At 43.2% G+C, this 23,744-nt stretch overlaps 1 protein-coding gene across 1 annotated transcript in view; it reads left to right on the top strand.

Annotated features, from left to right (window-relative positions):
* Nucleotides 1-15,191, top strand: part of LOC122942622 (lysosomal alpha-glucosidase-like) — an 84,526-nt gene extending 69,335 nt beyond the window's left edge. Inside the window, exons 15-20 of the mRNA XM_044300327.1 lie at nt 1,828-1,976; nt 2,753-2,894; nt 10,045-10,143; nt 11,663-11,827; nt 11,918-12,070; nt 14,647-15,191. Coding sequence (XP_044156262.1) covers nt 1,828-1,976; nt 2,753-2,894; nt 10,045-10,143; nt 11,663-11,827; nt 11,918-12,070; nt 14,647-14,709 — 771 coding nt within the window. The 3' untranslated portion in view covers nt 14,710-15,191. The remainder of the gene's footprint in view (nt 1-1,827; nt 1,977-2,752; nt 2,895-10,044; nt 10,144-11,662; nt 11,828-11,917; nt 12,071-14,646) is intronic.
* The last annotated feature ends 8,553 nt before the right edge of the window (nt 15,192-23,744 follow it).

Below are 23,744 nucleotides of genomic sequence, written 5' to 3'. Positions count from 1 at the left end.
GGTGTGTCCATATCTTTATGTGTCTTAATTGAAATGCCATACTAGTTCGTAGGAAAGAAAACTCATACAAAACTTTATAAAAAATAAAATCAGCACAGCAGAATAGTATAGTATATTGTTAGTAAGCAAATTAAACAAGGCTGCATACAACCCTCTCAAAATAAAGGAATAAAAAGATACCGTACACCTTAATACGTATGGACAAAACAAACCTAAAATATATGCCCTGGTTCCAAAAGTCCATGATAACCAGGCTTTGTAGGTCTTCTGATGACAGGGAGCAGTCTTTGTAGGATCTTACAGTTTCTTCCAGACTGTCATCATGGTTAAGTTTTGCCATTGATGGTCAGATCCCCCAAAAATGGAATGTATTCCTTATCATGTCAATAATGCTACAGTGGTTGATGATGGTACTGGTGCTACTGCAACTGTCATGGTTGGTCTTGTGTACCAATGTAAGGGGAAATCATCCTTGGAGTAATCCTTCTGTTGTTCAGCTGCCCTTTCTGGTCATGAATGCATCTGCTACTGTGGAGCAGAGAGCTGGCTAAAAATTAGCAAGCCTGACCTGGAAACCAAGAAGACAATTATACTATTTTGTCTTTAGAGTCCAGATATGTCTATCTACGTCTTTCATGACCTTTTATAGCTTGACAAGCAGACAACTGGTCAGTGATGACAAAATGCTGAGTGACAGAGTAGCTTCTTTGTGTGCCCTCCATATTCTTAGTCATCTTCCTCCTCCGAATCCCAGCTAGCATCTCTACTAGCAGTGCCAGACACTGCGTCAGGGATTTTTGCCGTCTTTTTCCTTGTGGTCAACAAGCATATGATCATCACTCTCTTTTCCTAATCTCATAGTAGGCCCCCAACAAAAAGGTGGTGTGGAATAAGGGTGAAAAAGTGGTTATCCACACCCAATCTGGCAACAAATCGGGTCACCTCTTCAAAAGTTCTGAGCATTCCTTAATGAGCTGCCAATGTCTCATAGGCACAATCAGCTGTGCTACATGGGATACTGTGGTTATCCACAGCTCACCACTGCCCAAAGGACCTCTAGAACATAGGATGAGTGCACTTACACACAGTGAACATGGTCATTTTGTGGCACTATGAGACATGCGGATGGGAAGAGGAATCTTGGAAGGAACATGGGAAGTTGGAGCACCTGCACCCACAAAAGCTAGGAGTGCAAAGTGTTACCTCCAGAGAACTGAGGAACAGACATGACCCTGTTGTTTTTATGTGGGAGGATGCCTCCCTTTCATCATGTGACCAACTGATATGACTAAAGGGGAGCAGGTCATGGCTGAGACCAGTCATTGGCTGCAGAGGCATCAAAGATGTTGATGGCAGACAATCTGAGCAAGTCAGCTGAGCCCACGGAATGCAGGTGCTGGGACCCAGCGGCAGCGAGCAGGTAAGTATCCTTTTGTTTTGCAGGTCTGGCCAGAAGGGGTGTTTGCCAAACCTACCCCTAAAGATGGCTTGCCTCTTTAAGCTATGTGCACAAGAGGGAGCAGATAAAAACCAGTATGGCTGTAGGATCAGACTACATGGGGTTCGTTTGTAGTCTGTTATTATAGAGAAACATATGTTTGCGCATGAGCTGTATTAAAAAGTTTTAATTAAGACAATTTGCAAACGTGCTTCTAAGGAGCTGCAAATCTGTACATGGGCTGTAATCTATTGAACTCAGTGTCTGCAGAGTTTGATGCATATCTGCAACCATGAATGTGCATTTGATGTGCACGCTTATAGTCTTTGCTACATGTGTGCGTTGCCATCATACGTACAGTAACAGTCACCTTGTTTGTGCATTTGCAGGCACAGGAGCCATTTGCCTTTTGTAAAGAATCTGAAAACGCCATCAGAGAGGCTGTGCTAAAGCGTTACATGATGCTTCCCTATCTGTACACTTTGTTCCACAAGGCTCACATTTCAGGAGATACTGTGGCAAGAGCACTTTTTGTAGAGTAAGTACATTTACAGGGGGCTTACACGGTTAGAATAACATGGCTGCTGTCTTCCAAAAACAGTGCCACACCTGTCCACAGGTTATGTTTGGTATTGCAGCTCATTCCCATTCACTTCAGTGAAGTCGAGCTGCCATACCAGACAAACCCTTAGACAAAAAAAGAAAGCCACATGTGTCTAATCCTGGACTACTTCTTTAAAGTGCATCTGTCAGCAGTTTTGTACCTATGACACTGGCTGACCTGTTACATGTGCGCTTGGCAGCTGAAGACATCTGTGTTGGTCCCAAGTTCATATGTGCCAGCATTGCTGAGAAAAATGATGTTTTTATATATGCAAATAAGCCTCCAGGAGCAACGGGGGTGTTACCATTACTCCTAGAAGCTCTGCTCTCTCTGCAACTGCCACACCCTCTGCACTGTGATTTACAGGACCAGGCATTAAAAACGTCATCATGCCTAGATCTGTTAATCACAGTGCAGAGGACGCGGCAGTTGCAGAGAGAGCAGAGCCTCTAGGAGTAATGGCAACGCCCCCGTTGCTCCTAGAGGCTCATTTGCATATAATAAAACATCATTTTTCTCAGCAATGCGGACACATATGAACATGGGACCAACACAGATGTCTTCAGCTGCCAAGCGCACATGTAACAGGTCAGCGAGTGTCATAGGTACAAAACTGCTGACAGATGCCCTTTAAATTTTTCAGATTGGAACTCCTTTTTCCATATTATTGACGAGTATTGAATATTAAAGGTCCACATTTCCTTCGATAGGTTTCCATCTGACAGAAATACCTGGACAATTGATCGCCAATTTCTTTGGGGAGAAGCTTTATATATCACACCTGTCTTGGAAGAGGGGAAAACTGAAGTAAACGGATATTTTCCTGCTGGGGTGTGGTATGATCTGGTTTCGGTATGTTTCATTATGTAACTTACATTTTATACATTGGGTAAAACGTCATAAATAGAAATGATAGAAAAAGAATGCTTATTTCAATACTAATATAAATCTAGGGTTCTAAATTAGGGTGGGTTCACATCTGCGTTCTGGATTTCGGTATGGGTTTCCGTTATAACATGGTTATAGCGGAAAATAACGGAATCCATAAGACGGAAGTCAAAACGGAAGCCTTTAGAGGCATTCCATTTTGATCTGTCTTTATAGAAGTCTATGGGAATCTTAACGGATACGTCTGGGTCCCATTATGCAAGACGGAAAACAAAGTCCTGTCGATAGGACTTTTTTATCCGTTCTGCATAGCGGAAACCAGATGGATCCGTTATGCTTCCCCATTCTATAAAGACGGAAAGCAAAACAGAATGCTTTTTAACCACCTCAGCTCCCCTAGCTTAAACACCCTTAATGACCAGACCACTTTTTACAATTCTGCACTACACTACGTTCACCGTTTATTGCTCGGTCATGCAACTTACCACCCAAATGAATTTTACCTCCTTTTCTTCTCACTAATAGAGCTTTCATTTGGTGGTATTTCATTGCTGCTGACATTTTTACTTTTTTTGTTATTAATCGAAATTTAACGAAATGTTTTCAAAAAAATGACATTTTTCACTTTCAGTTGTAATTTTTTTTAAAAAAAACGACATCTATATATATTTTTTTCTCTAAATTTATTGTTCTACATGTCTTTGATAAAAAAAAATGTTTGGGTAAAAAAAAAAATGGTTTGGGTAAAAGTTATAGCGTTTACAAACTATGGTACAAAAATGTGAATTTCCACTTTTTGAAGCAGCTCTGACTTTCTGAGCACCTGTCATGTTTCCTAAGGTTCTACAATGCCCAGACAGTAGAAAACCCCCACAAATGACCCCATTTCGGAAAGTAGACACCCTAAGGTATTCGCTGATGGGCATAGTGAGTTCATAGAACTTTTTATTTTTTGTCACAAGTTAGCGGAAAATGCTGATTTTTTTTTCTCCTTACAAAGTCTCATATTCCACTAACTTGTGACAAAAAATAAAAACTTCCATGAACTCACTATGCCCATCACGAAATACCTTGGGGTGTCTTCTTTCCAAAATGGGGTCACTTGTGGGGTAGTTATACTGCCCTGTCATTTTAGGGGCCCTAATGATTGAGAAGTAGTTTGAAATCAAAATGTGTAAAAAATGCCATGTGAAATCCTAAAGGTGCTCTTTGGAATGTGGGCCCCTTTGCCCACCTAGGCTGCAAAAAGGTGTCACACATGTGGTATCGCCGTCCTCAGGAGAAGTTTGGCAATGTGTTTTGGGGTGTCATTTTACATATACCCATGCTGGGTGAGAGAAATAGATCAGTCAAATGCCAACTTTGTATAAAAAAAATGGGAAAAGTTGTCTTTTGCTGAGATATTTCTCTCACCCAGCATGGGTATATGTAAAATGACACCCCAAAACACATTGCCCAACTTCTCCTGAGTACGGCGATACCACATGTGTGACACTTTTTTGCAGCCTAGGTGGGCAAAGGGGCCCACATTCCAAAGAGCACCTTTCGGATTTCACAGGGCATTTTTTACACATTTTGATTTCAAACTACTTCTCACACATTAGGGCCCCTAAAATGCCAGGGCAGTATAATTACCCCACAAGTGACCCCATTTTGGAAAGCCTAGATGCGCAAAGGGGCCCAAATTCCTTTTAGGAGGGCATTTTTAGACATTTGGATCCCAGACTTCTTCTCACGCTTCAGGGCCCCTAAAATGCCAGGGCAGTATAAATACCCCACATGTGACCCCATTTTGGAAAGAAGACACCCCAATGTATTCAATGAGGGGCATGGCGGTAATCGATTTTTTATTTTTTTTCTCACAAAGTCTCCCTTTCCGCTAACTTGGGACAAAAATTTCAATCTTTCATGGACTCAATATGCCCCTCAGCGAATACCTTGGGGTGTCTTCTTTCCAAAATGGGGTCATTTGTGGGGTGTTTGTACTGCCCTGGCATTTAAGGGTCTCCGCAATCATTACATGTATGGCCAGCATTAGGAGTTTCTGCTATTCTCCTTATATTGAGCATACAGGTAATGAGATTTTTTTTTTCTGTTCAGCCTCTGGGCTGAAAGAAAAAATGAACGGCACAGATTTCTTCATTTGCATCGATTAATGTGGATGAAAAAATCTCTGCCCAAAAAAAAAAAAACGAGGGGAAAGGCGTCTGCCAGGACATAGGAGCTCCGCCCAACATCCATACCCACTTAGCTTGTATGCCCTGGCAAACCCGATTTCTCCATTCACATCAATCGATGTGGATGAATAAATCATTGCCGGTATTTTTTATTATTTTTTTTATATATACAAAGTGTTTGCCAAAGCATATGAACACCGCTGCCTCCTCAGCTCATATGCCTCGGCTAACGTATCTTTTACTGCAAAGAAGAAATCTCGTCTTGCAGCGCCGCATACACCGACTTTTGTGTAATCTGACAGCAGCGCAATGCTTCTGTCAGAATGCACATCAGTGCTGCAGCTAGTCGATCGGTTGGTCCACCTGGAAGGTAAAAAAAACAAAACAAAAAAGAAAAAAACAGGCCGCAACGCAATAAATTTATTAACTTTATAATAACATTTGAACGGAACATATAAACTTTATTTAACTTTTTGAACAGAACGTTAACTTTTTTGCTTACCAGTGATTTTTTATTTTTTTTTACCTTTATAGGACAAACCTCTCCTTCCCCATGGGACAATGAGCAAAGAGCAAATCGCCCAGAGATGTGGCGAAGTACATTATGCACTTTGTCCCAGGTGAAAGGAGAGGTTTGCAGCAGCTCTGTGTGAATGGGCCCTAATAGCCCTGTGTGCCTGTCCTGTGAGATGCAATCCCTATGCTAAGTGTACCTGTGTGTGGTACTTCCAGAAACGCTCCCCTAAGCATAGGGCAGGGTGGTCAGGGCAGTCAGGACAGAAATAGCGGGTGTCATGCCTTATTCCACTCCTGCTACAGACACGACATCTTTTTCGGGGTGACGGTTGGGTTGAGGTACCAGGAACGACATTGGGGAAATGTTGCTCGTGTAGATGGCTCACTACACTGGTGGTTGGGGCCACGGAACCTCCTGGATACAGGAGGGTGTCGATGATCTCTTCCTGAAATTTGAGGAAGGATCCTGTTCTCCCAGCCTTACTGTAGAGAACAAAACTATTGTACATAGCCAATTGAATCAAATATACAGACACCTTCTTATACCAGCATCTGGTGCGTCGGGAAACTAAATAAGGATCCAACATCTGGTCATTGAAGTCCACCCCTCCCATGAGCGAATTATAGTCGTGGACACAGAGTGGCTTTTCAATGACACTGGTTGCTCGTTCAATTTGTATTGTCGTGTCTGCGTGAATGGAGGAGAGCATGTAAACGTCACACTTGTCTCTTCATTTCACCGCTAGCAGTTCTTCATTACACAAGGCAGCCCTCTCTCCCCTTGCAAGACGGGTGGTAACGAGCCGTTGGGGGAAGCCCCGGCGACTAGGTCGCGCGGTGCCACAGCAGCCAATCTGTTCTAGAAACAAATGCCTGAAGAGGGGCACACTTGTGTAGAAATTGTCCACATAAAGATGGTACCCCTTGCCAAATAAGGGTGACACCAAGTCCCAGACTATCTTCCCACTGCTCCCCAGGTAGTCAGGGCAACCGACCGGCTCCAGGGTCCGATTTTTACCCTCATAGATCCGAAATTTGTGGGTATAGCCTGTGGCCCTTTCACAGAGCTTATACAATTTGACCCCATACCGGGCGCGCTTGCTTGGGATGTATTGTTTGAAGCCAAGGCGCCCAGTAAAATGTATAAGGGACTCGTCTACGCAGATGTTTTGCTCAGGGGTATACAAATCTGCAAATTTGTTGTTGAAGTGGTCTATGAGGGGCCGAATTTTGTGGAGGCGGTCAAAAGCTGGGTGGCCTCTGGGACGGGAGGTGGTGTTGTCGCTAAAGTGCAGGAAATGCAGGATGGCCTCAAATCAGGCCCTGGACATGGCAGCAGAGAACATGGGCATGTGATGAATTGGGTTTGTGGACCAATATAACCGCAATTCATGCTTTTTGGTTAGACCCATGTTGAGGAGAAGGCCCAGAATTTTTTTTAATTCGGAAACCTTGATGGGTTTCCACCGGAAAGGCTGGGCATAATAGCTTCCCGGGTTGGCGGCTATAAATTGAGTGGCATACTGATTTGTTTCTGCCACGACTATGTCCAAAGGCTCCGCAGTCAAGAACAGCTAAAATAATCCCAGTGCCGAACCGATCTGAGCTGTCTCAACCCGAACTCCAGACTGGGCGGTGAAAGGGGGAACTAATGGTGCGGCTGAAGTTGGGGACTGCCAATCAGGGTTTGCCAGCACCTCAGGGACTCTAGGGGCTCTACGGGCCTGTCTGTGCGGTGGCTTCGACGGGGTAACTATTGCACGTGCCACCGTACCAGCTTCAACTGCCCTTCTGGTGCTCGCCACTTCACCATGTCGTACGGCAGTGCTGGTACTAGGTCCAGGGTGGGCTGCGCTGCTGGTGTATGCCTCACCACGTAATCCGACAGCGCTAGCCCCACTCTGCTGCCCTTGAAGCGGATCCTGCGCAACCTGTGGTGTAGCAACAAGGGGCCGGGTACGCCTGGTGGTATCAGGGACCTCAACCTCCTCGTCCGAACTTTGGGTCAGACTGCCACTGCTTTCTACAGGTTCATATTCTGACCCGCTGGATTCGTCAGATGAGGGTTCCCATTCCTCATCCGACTGGGTCAGAAGCCTGTAGGCCTCTTCAGAAGAATACCTCTTATTTGACATTTGGACTACTAAATTTAGGGGGTATTCCCTGAGACTACGCAAGAAAAAAAGCAAGCCTGTCTTACAAATGGGAGGCTAGCGAAGTACCGGAGGCCGCTGCGGTTGATAAAAAATATCAAAACTGATTTTTTTATCGCCGCAGCGCTTGTAAAGTGATTGTGCAGTGATTTAAAAAAATATATTTTTTTTGTCACTGCCGCCGGGCGGGGAGTGGGTGAACGCACGTGTGGGCGACCGATCAGGCCTGATCGGGCAAACACTGCGTTTTGGGTGGAGGGTGAACTAAGGTGACACGAATACTATTATAGATCTGACTGTGATCAGTTCTGATCACTTACAGATACTATAAAAGTACAAATGCTGATTAGCGATACGCTAATCAGCGAATCAGTGACTGCGGTGCGGTGGGCGCTAAACGATCGCTAACTACCTAACCAAGGGGCCTAAACTATCCTAAAACCTAACATAACAAAAACAAAGACAGGTGCACTATGCGGTCTTACTAACCCTCCTACTGGTGTAAAATTGAGAATAATTCTCAATTTTACACCAGTATGAGGGTTAGTAAGACCGCATAGTGCATCTGTCTTTGTTTTTGTTATGTTATTTTGACTGCTTATCACATCCACACAATTGCTATCCTGTGTAGGATGTCCATTGTGGTACTTGTGGTCCGCGCAGGCATCCTCCATTGTATGCATTTTTGCTAGGGATTGCCATTAGCAACGGGCCACAAGTGCAGGATCTGCCCCCCCCAGTATAGATGCACCACTGCATATGGGGTTGAGCACTTCCTGCTTTTTAATACCACGCTAATTTGTAGTTTGTATCCTAAAACCTAACAGTCAATACCAGTGAAAAAAAAAGTGACAATTTACACTGATCACTTTTTTCCCTTTCACTAGGTGATTGACAGGGGCGATCAAGGGGTTAATTGGTGTGATGGGGGGTGATCTGGGGCTATGTGTGGTGTTTGGTGTGTACTCACTGTGATGTCTGCTCCTCTGCTGGAACCAACCGACCAAAAGGACCAGCAGAGGAGCAGAGAAGTCATTTAACACCTTATATTTATAAATATAAGGTGTTAAATGGCTTGCGATTGGTTTTTTTGAAAATCATCAGCCTGCCAGCGATGATCATTGGCTGGCAGGCTGATGATGTAACCCCCCTCTAACTTTTGCCAGCCCGCGATGCGCATGCGCGGGCCGGCTTTGAGCGTCATCTCGCGTCTCGCGAGATGACGCGCCAATGCGTGACTCTGCCTGAGACTTCCGCCTCCGGACCTTGATCGTGCGTTAAGCGGTCCGGAGGCGGTTAAAGGCTTCCATTTTGCATTCCGTCATACTACAAGTCTATGGGCAGAAGAACGGATCAATCCTTTCGTCTTATGGATTCCATTATTTTCCGTTATAACCATGTTATAACGGAAAGCCATAACGGAATCCCTAACGCTAGTGTGAACCCACCCTAAAAAGAAAAGTGTGTGGTGTATTTCCTCTCTAATATAATATGTGAAAGAAGTGATAAAATAGCATTGGTGACATTGTAAAGTGCTGGGACCTCCGCCATATGTAGAATGGTTATCTCTTGCCCCTGTTTTGCAAGGTGAGATGGTCTCTGTCATCCAGATGGGACTTGTCTATGGAATAAAAAAAAAAAATACAGAAATGCTCATTTACATAATTATTTGCATAATTTTCTATATTTTGGAACTTAAAGGATTTTTTACATTTCCTGTGAAGAGATCTATACTTCCCGGCTCTGGGACTGTCTTCACCGGCCTTCCAGTTCCCCACCTTTTAATTTCTAGACAAATTGGTTCACGTCCGCTGCTGCACATTGACGTGCTTCTGAGGCCAGTCGTTGGCTGCAGTGGTTCACGTGACCCCGCCTGGAGGGTTGCAAGCCAGTGACCAGACCCTCGACACTGGAACGGAGAGGCAGGGAGCAGGCAAGTGGGTATTTTGTTTTAGGTACAGTTCAGCCCTGGCTACATTTAACATAGGAGTAGAAGCTGGAATACCCCTTTAAAGCTCATGTCTACATTCAGTGAGCCTCATTTTCTGTGGAAGTAGACAGAAGGGGACCAGAAGTGCAGTAAAGACAGCCAGGGAACCATGGACCCGGAACGGAGTGACAGGAATCAAATAAGTATAGATCTCTTCACAGATACTGCTGGAGGAGGGAGGTGAAATAAAGAACAAAATACTGGGCAACCCCGTTAAGTTAAATAATATGATATTTTTCCCACTGTCAATGAACTTATTATTTCTCTTCCTTTGACAGGGTGCTGGATTTGAAAGTAAAGGAGAATGGTTTACTCTTCCAGCACCTCTAGACACTATAAATTTGCACATTAGAGGTGGCTACATTATACCGGCACAGGTAAGAAGTATAGGCTCACACAAAACACGCTCCGCCGTTTTGCACATATTTTTTAACAAAATTGGGCCATCTTACCACAGCTCGATAACATGTGACATATTCTCACTTACGGGATCTTCATCCAGTCCATTTAAATCAACAAAGATATATTTATTTAAATGAATATTTAAATATGTATTTAGAATATTTTTTTTTTAGGCAGAAATTGTGTCCCCCCTCTCAGTGTTGCCCTAGGCGGCTGCCTACTGTTCAGTCACTGAGGAAACCACAGGTATAACCATGGGATTTCAGGGGTTTAATGGTAAAAAACAGAGTTTTTATTTACAAATTCCCATTTAAGGAGAAAACTTGATGCATGTAGGTGCATGTGGACATACACATCCAAATGCACTAGAAGTAGTAAAAACTTTGCACTAGGTAGTGAAAACTTTGTATTCGTCTTATTCCTGGTTGAAAGAATTCTTGAAATGGTTGTAATCTGATCAATTTTTTCGTTTCATTATACACCGATACTTTAAAACCTTATTCTTACTCAGAGGCATAAGTCATCCCCAATTTATGACATATTTATTTTTAGCAAAAAATGGGAAAGTGATTTTTCAAAATCCACTCGGTTGGGGAGAATTAAATCAAGACCAGCGTTGTCTACATTGATCTTCATATCCCCTGCGCCAGCAGAAGATGTGCTTAATTTACGATGTGGTGCATGCCTAGTCATTAATATAAGCGCATCGTCCGGCAGTCCTGTGACCCAAGAATAATATCCACCCCAGCTTGTAGTTGGTGTAGATTTCAGTAATGGTTTATGTCATAAAACTGGCATAAACCGTGATAAATCTGCCGGAGCCGATTGCCCTACCCACTCCACAGTCACAACAGAGTTTTGAGTAAATAGACCTGCTGTTTTTGATCTTTTTACACCAGTTTTCTAGTGTATGGGGGTTGATAAATCTCCCCTTGCGTCTCAAAAAGTTTTCCACCAATTTTTCTTGGAGAAAAGTCGTGATTAAAAGGGGTTTTTAGAGATCTTTTTACCCAGGACCCCCCCGATCAGCTGTTTGAGAAGACACTGGTGCTCACAGTAGCGATGCCTCCATCTTGCAGCTTTGCCTAGGTAAAGTGATGTCACATTCATTGGTCACACGGCCTAGGTGTAGCTCAGCTCCATTGAAGTGATACCAAGCACAGCCACTGTACAGTGTATGGTGATGTGCTTGGTGAACAGGGAGAAAGCCACTGTGCTACTGAGAGCTCCGATCCGTTTTCAAACCGCTGATTGGCCGGGGTCCTGGGTGTCAGACCCTTATCGATTAGATACTGATGACTTATCTAGAGGATAAGTCATCAGTAAAAAGATCTAGAAAAACATTTTTAATGTCCTTGAAAACCATGTTATACTGTAGACATAAGAAGCAGCGCTGGAATCAGATTGCCGATCGCTATCTGGTGACACATTCCCTTTAGTCCCAAAATGATTGTCGCAAAATGATTTTTCTTGTTGTATGTATCTGATCCACAGGAGCCTGGAATGACCACAAAAGAATCACGAAAGAACAGTCTATACCTCCTAGTAGCACTTACAGCAAGTGGATTTGCCAAAGGGGACCTATACTGGGATGACGGAGACAGTTTAGACACATATCAGAAGGGAGATTATAGCATGATTCTCTTCAAGGCACATAATGTAAGTCATCTATTATCCTAATGACTAAATTGGTACTTCAGACTTTCAAATGTCAAGTGATTTTTTTGGTTAATCTTTTCTATTTCTCAGAATGTTCTTCAGAATGAGGTGATGCAAATAAAACCTGAAGCTGAAAATCTGAAGCTAGATCTTGTACAAGTGTTTGGTGTAAAGGCTACCCCTTCAAAAGTTCTGGTTAACGGTGTTGTCAGTGAGAATTTCAAGTACTTGCCAGAAACCAAGGTATTTATTTGATCAAAAACATATAATTGCTAAAGAAGCAAGTTCCATGCAGGTAGTCAGGTATCTTGTGTATCTTAGGAAATGAAAGGGTTCATCATTTGCTCTCCTCAGCAGTGATGGTCTGTTTGCAGTGTTCGCCAGCGAACACATGCGGGCTGCCATCTTTAGTAAGGTAGACTCACCCGTCTGGCGATACACAGGTAAGCCCTTACCTGTGCCTGTGCCGTGAGCCGGTCTGAAATCAAATGTGGTCACCGGGAGCAGGCAGTTCCGAGAACAGCCGCCGGGGGGCCTTCATCGGGCTATTCTCTGAACTGTCTGCTCCCGGTGACCGCATTAGATTTCTGACCGGCTCCCGGCACAGGCAAGGGCTGTGTACGGGTGAGTCTACCTCCTAAAGATGGCAGCCCGCATGTGTTCGCTGGCGATCACTGCGAACTGACCATCAATGCTCCTCAGCATAGGTCATCAATTTCAGATTGGTGGAGGTCCAACACCCAGCACCCCTGCCGATCAGACAGAAAAAAACAAAGCTGGAAACAGAAGGCTGCATCCACTGTCTAGTGAATGCGCCAGTGTACTGCAGCTCAGCTCCCACTACACAGAGGATGGACCATTCTGCTTCTGGCTTTGTCCTCTACAACAGCTGCCAAAAACAGCTAATTGGTGGAAATGCTTGATGTTGGACCCTCCACCCATCTTATGTTGACGACCTCTGCTTAATATCTAGAAAACCCGGAGAACCACTTTCATTTTTATACCTTTTCATTGATTCTGCTTTTGTCCATTAGAAGAAAGCTTCATGCATATGTTGCAGCTATAGAAGCTTAACATGCTACTGTATGGTGCTTTGTATGACGCCATATTCTCCCCTAGATGAGTTGGTTCTAGGTGAGAATAGCTCAGAAACATGACGCTTTAGGGATGCCACAATGTCTCCATTTGAAATCATAGGCTTATAACTGTACAGTAGTGTCCCATATAAGCACTTAAGCAGGGCCATTTTAACACATTTGCTGGCCTAGTCCAAAGCTTTCATGAGTGAACCCCACCTCCTGAACACTGTTGTTCATTATCTTAAGATATATCCAAAGTCAAACATTATTTAGGAGCAGTGTTTTAGACACATTAATGGGAAAGGTTTTGACATACAGGTGACATTTGAGTGGAGTCATTTGCTTTCCATTTTCTCCTCTGTTTGACCCAGACCGCCATGAAGACATCTTCCAGCCCCGACTCATCTTTGCAGAGTTTGCCATACAGATGTCTATTCCTTCTTGCTTTTCCAGTACATCGCCTTCTATTTTCTATCCTACACAAACTTCCCAACCTTCCACCTTTTTTACAGTACAATCCTGAGTCCACGCACAGTATAGTGCTCCCATTACAGTTGTAGTGCCTACTAGTGCCCTCACACAGAAAAGAACCCCCTTAGTGCCCTGCAGAAAGTAATAGTGCCCCCCCCCCTGCATCTGATCAGTAATAGTGCTTCTGATAGTGAATGCGGCCCTGGATATAAGGCTATTGGTGCCATATTACAACTCTGTACTCTAAACAACTTGGAGGTTATGCCATAATACAATCGTGTGTATATACCCTTAAGGGGGGGGGGGTTTCAGCTTTTACCACAATGTTTAATATAGCTTGGAATGTGCTGTACCTAAAGAAAAATACACAAGTGCTCCTCACCGTTCTGTTACCAAGAGTCTGGCACCTTCTGGTTCTGTAAACTTCTGAACAGGGTCAAGTGTGTCCCTGCAGCCAATCACTGTCCTCCATAGGATATGTTTCCCCAAGAAGCACATGACCCAGCAGTGACATACCGCTTGGGGACACATTACCACTAAGACCTGTGACTGGCTGCAGTGGTGCACGTGACCCCATATGGAGGTTTACACGCTGGGGACTGGGGACACTCAACGCTGGAACAGAGCAGTAGGAAGCAGGTACGTGTTTAGCACAGTCCTGGCTACATTTAAAGAGGTTCTTCAGTTTTACTTTCTGATGATCTCTCCTCTGGATCATCCACCTCGGTGGGGATTCGACACCTGGTAAACAGGGCTTACCCGTGCCCAGGCCAGTGATACTAGTAGTGAGGGCACCAGGCCTACGGTAAACAGCCAGAAGGCTGAGGCGCTGCTGCCTTCTCAAACAGCTGATTGGCGAGGTTCCCAGGTGTTGGACTCCCACTGATCAGAGGCTGATGATCTACCCAGAGGATAGATCATCAGAAAGAAAAAAACTGTAGAACCCCCATTAACATTGGGTAAAAGCTGGAAAACACTTTTAAAGCCAGTGCCTACATCTGGTGAACCATCCCATATAGCAATCGTCATCAGGAATTTTGACGAGTTAAGCAAAACAATGGCAAGACATTTTTAATGACTTTGACTTTTTCAAATGGCTTATTTCATTGGTTTTTGTTACACGATATCTCCACATGACGTGAAATTACATTTAAGTTTAGAATTGCTACCTCTGTATGTTAAGTTAGATGTCAAATGTCTGTAAAGTGTTAATCCAGTGCTAATATTATGTATTCATGTAAAATTTAATCTTTGCTTGTCTATTTTCAGCTTCTGAATATTGAGAAGCTTGCTCTACCAATTGGAAAAAAGTTTGAAATCAAATGGTCTTAAGCTTGAAGAGGTGTCTGCAGCTATGGAACAAGTTCTTGGTGCTGGATATACAGGGTGTAGCAAAAGTCTGGATATTAATTAGGAGGGAGGCTGCATTATGTGATGGAGGAAATGTTTTCGGTTGCCATTTTGAAATCAGCCATATTAAATTCAGCTCAGGTTTTTCAGGTGAGAGTATGGCTCATCTGAAATGGCGAAACCTACAGTGCTGTGAAGTGTGTTCGTGAAGATTGGATGACATTTTTAACCATGTGCATCTAGCAAAATGGTGGACACATAGAACATGTAGTTTAATAGTTCAAAATGGAGACTTTCTGTGTGTTTCAGAGTAAACATACCGCTTGGGGACACATAGCCAAGACAAGAGGGGCCTGGATGTATTTCTGGAGCGTAATATATTACAGGCTATAGCTACTAGAGAGAGATCGTTGATCCAGGGAGTTATTCTGATTGCCTGAGTGGAGGCGGGAAGGAATTTTTATTCCCCTAAAGTGAGAAAAATTGGCTTCTACCTCACAGGGGTTTTTTGCCTTCCTCTGGATCAACTTGCAGCATGACAGGCCGAACTGGATGGGCAAATGTCTTTTTTCGGCCTTATGTACTATGTTACTATGTTACTATGATGTATGGAAAAACCTGAACTGAATTCAACATGGAAGATTTTAAATGGTGGCCAAAAACCAAATAATGCAGCCTGCCTCCAAATTAATACTTTCACACAGTGGAAGTTAATGTTACACATACAGTATTACACCGGTTAAAAGGGTGTGTCCAGATTTTGCCTCACCCTGTGCTTTCATTGCAAATTGGCTACTGCTATTTTAAGACTTATATTCAATCTAGACTGACAATTATCCTAATATCCATGTGTTTATTTTACCGAGCTGAATAAATGAGCTGATTGTGGAGGACAACTACAATTTCTGTTTTATTTTGTACTGTCATAAAAAAATGGATAGCACAGTTTACCTCAAAGGGTCACTGAGTTTTCATAACATATTAGAGAGACATATCAAAGGTGCTGGGACCCCCATGATCACTAGAACATGGATAGAAAAGTGGCTACATATCATGTTCTCCCTCCTCACTGCAAGAGGTGGACTCAACCGAAAGCCTACGGGCTCGTCTCGATTCTGTCCCTTATAATACTGCCCCTATGTACTGGAATATAACTACTATAATACTGCTCCTATGTACAAGAATATAACTACTATAATACTGCCTTCTATGTACAAGAATATAACTACTATAATACTGCCTCCTATGTACAAGAATATAACTACTATAATACTGCTCCTATGTACAAGAATATAACTACTATAACACTGCTCCTATGTACAAGAATATAACTACTATAATACTGCTCCTATGTACAAGAATATAACTACTATAATACTGCTCCTATGTACAAGAATATAACTACTATAATACTGCTCCTATGTACAAGAATATAACTACTATAATATTGCTTCTATGTACAAGAATATAACTACTATAATACTGCCCCCTATGTACAAGAATATAACTACTAAAATACTGCTCCTATGTACAAGAATATAACTACTATAATACTGCTCCTATGTACAAGAATATAACTACTATAATACTGCCCCTATGTACAAGAATATAACTACTAAAATACTGCTCCTATGTACAAGAATATAACTACTATAATACTGCTCCTATGTACAAGAATATAACTACTATAATACTGCTCCTATGTACAAGAATATAAGTACTATAATACTGCCTCCTATGTACAGGAATATAACTACTATAATACTGCTCCTATGTACAAGAATATAACTACTATAATACTGCCTCCTGTGTGCAAGAATATAACTACTATAATACTGCTCCTATGTACAAGAATATAACTACTATAATACTGCTCCTATGTACAAGAATATAACTACTATAATACTGCTCCTATGTACAAGATTATAACTACTATAATACTGCTCCTATGTACAAGAATATAACTACTATAATACTGCTCTTATGTACAAGAATATATCTACTATAATACTGCTCCTATGTACAAGAATATTACTACTACAATACTGCCTCCTATTCAGTAGTATGGAACGCGTGATATGCAAGAGCTTATCTCTTCTTGTTCTAACAATCTGTGGGAGTCTCGGCACTCAGATCCCCCCATATCACATCCTTTGATGTGTGTCTATGACATCGTATGTTCTATGAAAACTCAATGACCCTATAGAGCAGGGGTCCACAACCTGCGGCCCGCATGCGGCCCCCGGAGCCAAGGTTTGCGGCCCCCGTCCTGCTGGACAGAAACACAGCTGATCATGCGATCAGCTGTGTTTCTTCCTGGAGCACCACACAGGGAAGGATGACAGTTTCTGCCCCTGTACTATAGCAGGAGTCTGGAGGGTCCCTGGCTATTGGTGAGAGTGGGGGAGCCGAGGAGAAGGCAGGCGCAGTTTATCAGCGATTCTGCCTTCTTATTAGTGTTGAGCGCGAATATTCGAATTACGAATTTTTTTATCGAATATCGCAATTTCGAGATTTCGCGAATATTTAGAATATCGTTCTATATATTCGCGAATTCGAATATTCGTATTTTTTTATTATAATATTTTTTTTCTTTCCCACTTCTCTAAAGTTGTTCTTACCTGTCCTTTGGATTCCTGGCTTCCTGGCTGCTCCAGTCAGTGGCGTTTTCAACTTACTGCTATATTCCATATTAGCTAAATTACAATCTAATCTATATGTGTATTTTACGAAATTTCGCAAGTTGCGATGCGAGTAATATAACACGAAATAATCGCATGAAGATTTCAATTTAGCACTGCTATATTCCATATTCTAGCCTAATATGGAATATAGCTGTGCTAAGTTAGCACTGCTATATTCCATACTAGGCTAGAATATGGAATATAGCAGTGCTAAGTTGAAATCTTCATGCGATTATTTCGTGTTATATTACTCGCATCGCAACTTGCGAAATTTGCAAATGTTCTTAATATTGCTCTAACTTCGTCTTTTAGAATATTACGAATATTCTAAAAGACGAAGTTAGAGCAATATTACGAAATTTCGTAAAATACACATATAGATTGTAATTTAGCTTATATAGTGCTATAATCCCTTTTTTTTCCTCTAATTTTTTTTGCCTCTTCTGAACTTAAGTTTTGTAAAATATGTACACTGTTAAAAAATATTACTATAGCAGTATATTAGCTTAAATACAATCTATGTGTATTTTACGAAATTTCGTAATATTGCTCTAACTTCGTCTTTTAGAAATTTCGTAATATTGCTCTAACTTCGTCTTTTAGAATATTCGTAATATTCTAAAAGACGAAGTTAGAGCAATATTAAGAACATTTGCAAAAGCCGAAATTGCGATGCGAGTAATATAATACGAAATAATCGCATGAAGATTTCAACTTAGCACTGCTATATTCCATATTCTAGCCTAGTATGGAATACAGCAGTGCTAACTTAGCACAGCTATATTCCATATTAGGCTAGAATATGGAATATAGCAGTGCTAAGTTGAAATCTTCATGCGATTATTTCGTATTATATTACTCGCATCGCAATTTCGGCTTTTGCAAATGTTCTTAATATTGCTCTAACTTCGTCTTTTAGAATATTACGAATATTCTAAAAGACGAAGTTAGAGCAATATTACGAAATTTCGTAAAATACACATAGATTGTATTTAAGCTAATATACTGCTATAGTATTATTTTTTAATAGTGTACATATTTTACAAAACTTAAGTTCAGAAGAGGCAAAAAAAAAATTAGAGGCAAAAAAAGGGATTATAGCAGTATATTAGCTAAATTACAATCTATATGTGTATTTTACGAAATTTCGTAATATTGCTCTAACTTCGTCTTTTAGAATATTCGTAATATTCTAAGAGACGAAGTTAGAGCAAATCACGAAATTTCGTAAAATACACATATTAGCCTAGCCATAGTCAATTAGCATAGGAACGTTGCCTTATACTATCAAGATAAATAATCGCAATACGCGAAAAAAAAAATCGTATATTATTCGCGATAATTGGAATAATTACGAATATTCGATTTCGACGAATATAACACGAATATTCATTCGAATATTCGCGAAATATCGCGAAATCGAATATGGCACCTCCCGCTCATCACTACTTCTTATCAAGGAGCGCTCTGCAGCAGTGGTGTGCTAAGGGAGAGGCATCGGGGCAGTCCACCTGTCACCGCCACTTCTGTGAGAAGGTCTGACAGACGTCCTTTTCCTTGCATGATGTTCTTTGTTTTGGTTTCACTTTCTCATCTCATTACCTTCTCCCAGGTGTCACCTATTTATACTAATCCTCTTTCCTTTATATTCCCTCCCATACTGCCTCACTTTGCAATCGTCTACCTCTGAGACCCTTGTATGTGCTTAGCAGTCAGGGTAAGCTCTTAGGGTTTTATAGGGGTCACCTATATGCTCCTTAGTTTGGGATTAAGCCAGTCGGATGTTTATTCATAACTTCCAGCTATCTGCAACATCATCCGTGACATTACCCCGGGTGCCGCTCTCAGGGGGGTGCCAGAAGCAATGAGCGCTTCCATCAATACAGATGGAAGCGCCCATTGTTGGAGCACAGGGAGCTGCAGTTCTGTCACTCAGCTCCCGCGCTCCTCCCCTCCTTCAGGCCGGTGGCGCTCTGAATGGCAGAGTAGGAAGACTTCTCCCCGCTCCACCATTCAGCCTGCAGACATGGATCGCGCTGCCAGCATGTGTGGGCAGAGCCTTCAACCCGGGAATCTGTATAAGCTCCGCCCACACAGTGCTGCAGGGCGATCTGTGTAGGCAGAGAAGAGAGGTATGTGAGCTTCCGAACAAGGTGAGTAGGTACTGTTTTTTATTTTTTTATAGGGGGCACAATGGTCATTGCTAATGTGAAGGGGGCACAATGGTCATTGGTAATGTGAAGACGGCACAATGGGCATTTCTACTCTGGGGGGGGCACAATGGGCATTTCTACTCTGGAGGGGGCACAGTGGGCATTTATTGTATGGAGGGGGCACAATGAGCATTTCTACTCTGAAAAGGGCACAATGGGCATTGCTAATGTGAAGGGGGCACAATGGGCATTTATATTATGGAGGGGCACAATGGGCATTTCTACTCTGGAGGGGGTACAGAGGGCATTGCTAATGTGAAGAGGACACAATGGGCATTTCTACTCTGGAGGGGGCACAATGGGCATTTCTTCTCTGGAGGGGGCACAATGGTCATTGCTAATGTGAAGATGGCACAATTGGCATTTCTACTCTGGAGGGGGCACAGAGGGCATTGCTAATGTGAAGGGGACACAATGGGCATTTCTACTATGGAGGGGGCACAGTGCACAGAGGCCATTACTACTATTAAAGGGGCACAGAGGGCATTATTACTGTGAAGGGGGCACAATGGGCATTACTACTATTAAGGGGGCATAATAGGGATTTCTACTATGGAGGGGACACAGAGGGCATTATTACCGTGAAGGGGGCACATTGGGCATTATTACTGTGAATGGACACAATGGGCATTATTACTGTGAAAGGGGACAATAGGCATTACTACTATTAAGGGGCATTATTACTGTGAAGGAGGCACAAAGAGGGCATTACAACTGTAAAGGGGCACAGATAGGGTATTACTACTGTGAAAGGGGCACAGAGAGGGCATAACTACTGTGAGAGGGGCACAATGAGGGCATAACTACTATGAAGGGGGCACAATGTTGGCATAACATCTGTACAAAACAATGAGGGCAATACTAATGTGAGGGGTTAAGATTTTCTTAAAGTATTGGGTGGGGGGTGCCAGAGAAAGGACCCGCCCCGGGTACCAAACAGCCTAGGCACGACACTGCCGCTGATCAGCTCGTTTGTCGGCTGATTTGCATATTTTATCAGGATGAAAGACGTACAATTATTGTCAGCATATCTCACCGTGTAATCAGGAATTTGCTGCCAATAATCAACAGAACTGAATGAGGGAGCAGCGACTGTATAGTGATTATTCCTCCCCATTTACTTTGCATCAGCCTGTGTAAAAGGCTGATGCAAACAAGTGCTGATTAACTTTTTTTTTTTTTTTTTTTTTTTTGCAGCCCCTTGAAATAGAGCAATGAGACAATGCGGCCCCGAGACCAAAAAGGTTGTGCACCCCTGCTATATTGGGATATTTCGAACTAGACTTTTATGGCACATTAAGTCCTCCTAGGCTATTTTCGAAACTCTCATAGAAGTGAATGGAGAGATTTGTGCATGAGCTCCAACCTGTTCATTTACGGTAGTGAGATGGGACCCCATTGTCTCAATAAGTGCTGCTTGCAGAGCTGGAACCCACACCTACCTGACATTTATGGCATATCTTGTGAATTTGCCGTAAATGTTCGAATGAGAATACCCCTTTAACTACAAAAATATGGTTGATACCTAGAGCCATAATATGATTGTGAACATGAGCCCTAACAATCTTTGTCACAGAGCATGCTCTCTCTATGTCACAGAGCATGCTCACTCTATGTCACAGAGCATGCACACTCTGTCACAGAGCATGCTCACTCTATGTCACAGAGCATGCTCTCTCTATGTCACAGAGCATGCTCTCTCTATGTCACAGAGCATGCTCACTCTATGTCACAGAGCATGCACACTCTATGTCACAGAGCATGCACACTCTATGTCACAGAGCATGCACACTCTATGTCACAGAGCATGCACACTCTATGTCACAGAGCATGCTCACTCTATGTCACAGAGCATGCTCTCTCTATGTCACAGAGCATGCTCTCTCTATGTCACAGAGCATGCTCACTCTATGTCACAGAGCATGCTCTCTCTATGTCACAGAGCATGCTCTCTCTATGTCACAGAGCATGCTCTCTCTATGTCACAGAGCATGCTCTCTCTATGTCACAGAGCATGCTCTCTCTATGTCACAGAGCATGCTCTCTCTATGTCACAGAGCATGCTCTCTCTATGTCACAGAGCATGCTCTCTCTATGTCACAGAGCATGCTCTCTCTATGTCACAGAGCATGCTCACTCTATGTCACAGAGCATGCTCACGCTATGTCACAGAGCATGCTCACTCTATGTCACAGAGCATGCTCTCTCTATGTCACAGAGCATGCTCTCTCTATGTCACAGAGCATGCTCTCTCTATGTCACAGAGCATGCTCACTCTATGTCACAGAGCATGCTCACTCTATGTCACAGAGCATGCTCTCTCTATGTCACAGAGCATGCTCTCTCTATGTCACAGAGCATGCTCTCTCTATGTCACAGAGCATGCGCTCTCTAAGTCACAGAGCATGCTCACTCTATGTCACAGAGCATGCTCACTCTATGTCACAGAGCATGCTCTCTCTATGTCACAGAGCATGCTCTCTCTATGTCACAGAGCATGCTCTCTCTATGTCACAGAGCATGCGCTCTCTAAGTCACAGAGCATGCTCTCTCTATGTCACAGAGCATGCTCTCTCTAAGTCACAGAGCATGCTCTCTCTATGTCACAGAGCATGCGCTCTCTAAGTCACAGAGCATGCTCTCTCTATGTCACAGAGCATGCTCTCTCTAAGTCACAGAGCATGCTCTCTCTAAGTCACAGAGCATGCTCACTCTATGTCACAGAGCATGCTCTCTCTATGTCACAGAGCATGCTCACTCTATGTCACAGAGCATGCTCTCTCTATGTCACAGAGCATGCTCACTCTATGTCACAGAGCATGCTCACTCTATGTCACAGAGCATGCTCACTCTATGTCACAGAGCATGCTCACTCTATGTCACAGAGCATGCTCTCTCTATGTCACAGAGCATGCTCTCTCTATGTCACAGAGCATGCTCTCTCTATGTCACAGAGCATGCTCTCTCTATGTCACAGAGCATGCTCTCTCTATGTCACATAGCATGCTCTCTCTATGTCACAGAGCATGCTCTCTCTATGTCACAGAGCATGCTCTCTCTATGTCACAGAGCATGCTCTCTCTATGTCACAGAGCATGCTCTCTCTAAGTCACAGAGCATGCTCTCTCTATGTCACAGAGCATGCTCTCTCTATGTCACAGAGCATGCTCTCTCTATGTCACAGAGCATGCTCTCTCTATGTCACAGAGCATGCTCTCTCTATGTCACAGAGCATGCTCTCTCTATGTCACAGAGCATGCTCTCTCTATGTCACAGAGCATGCTCTCTCTATGTCACAGAGCATGCTCTCTCTATGTCACAGAGCATGCTCTCTCTATGTCACAGAGCATGCTCTCTCTATGTCACAGAGCATACTCACTCTATGTCACAGAGCAGCAAGATGGTTACCCTCATAATCACAATATGATCATCATGTAGTATTAGGGGCATACATAGAAATCACTGGGCCCCATAGCAAGAATCTGAATTGGGCCCCCTTGTGAGTGACCCCTTAGGGTACGTGCACATCTGCCGCAGAGGTTCCGGCAGAAGCCTCCGTTGCAGATTCTGGTAAAAACAAAGGGCAAATAATGCTGCATGCAGGATCTTGAATGACCCCATTATTGTGAATGGCATCCATCAGGTGCCAGCAGTGTTTGGCATATGCTGGATCTGGCGATTCTGGTATTCTACTATGCTGGAACAGAATACCAAAATCTGATCACAGGTGATTATCTAGGCTTACCCGATAAACAGTGCCTGCTGCTGCTACTTTTTATATAGTGTATCATCCTCCCCCATGGACTCTGCCTTCTCCTGCTTCACCTCCTCCCCGATGCTGACTTACTATTTGTGCTGCTGGCAGAGCGCAGTCAGGCCCTGGGGCAGATCCTCAAGGAGATAGAGAGGAGCCTGGACTGGTGACACTGCTGGATCAGGTCAGGACCGGACTGGTCAGTCAGGTCACAGTGCGACGCGTGCTGGCAGAGAAACAGGACAGAGACATTTTACAAAGTCCAGACACTGAAAACTAAAGGATTTAATCCAGTCACAACTGATGTTTCTCTGACTGCAGCGGAACCTCCTAATACACACCTAAGCTGCTGCAGAACATCATAAC

Source organism: Bufo gargarizans, chromosome 6, assembly GCF_014858855.1.
Source record: "Bufo gargarizans isolate SCDJY-AF-19 chromosome 6, ASM1485885v1, whole genome shotgun sequence".
Classification (NCBI taxonomy): Eukaryota; Metazoa; Chordata; class Amphibia; order Anura; family Bufonidae; genus Bufo; species Bufo gargarizans.
Note: the sequence above shows the minus strand (reverse complement) of the source record. Positions and strands in the feature narration are given on the sequence as shown.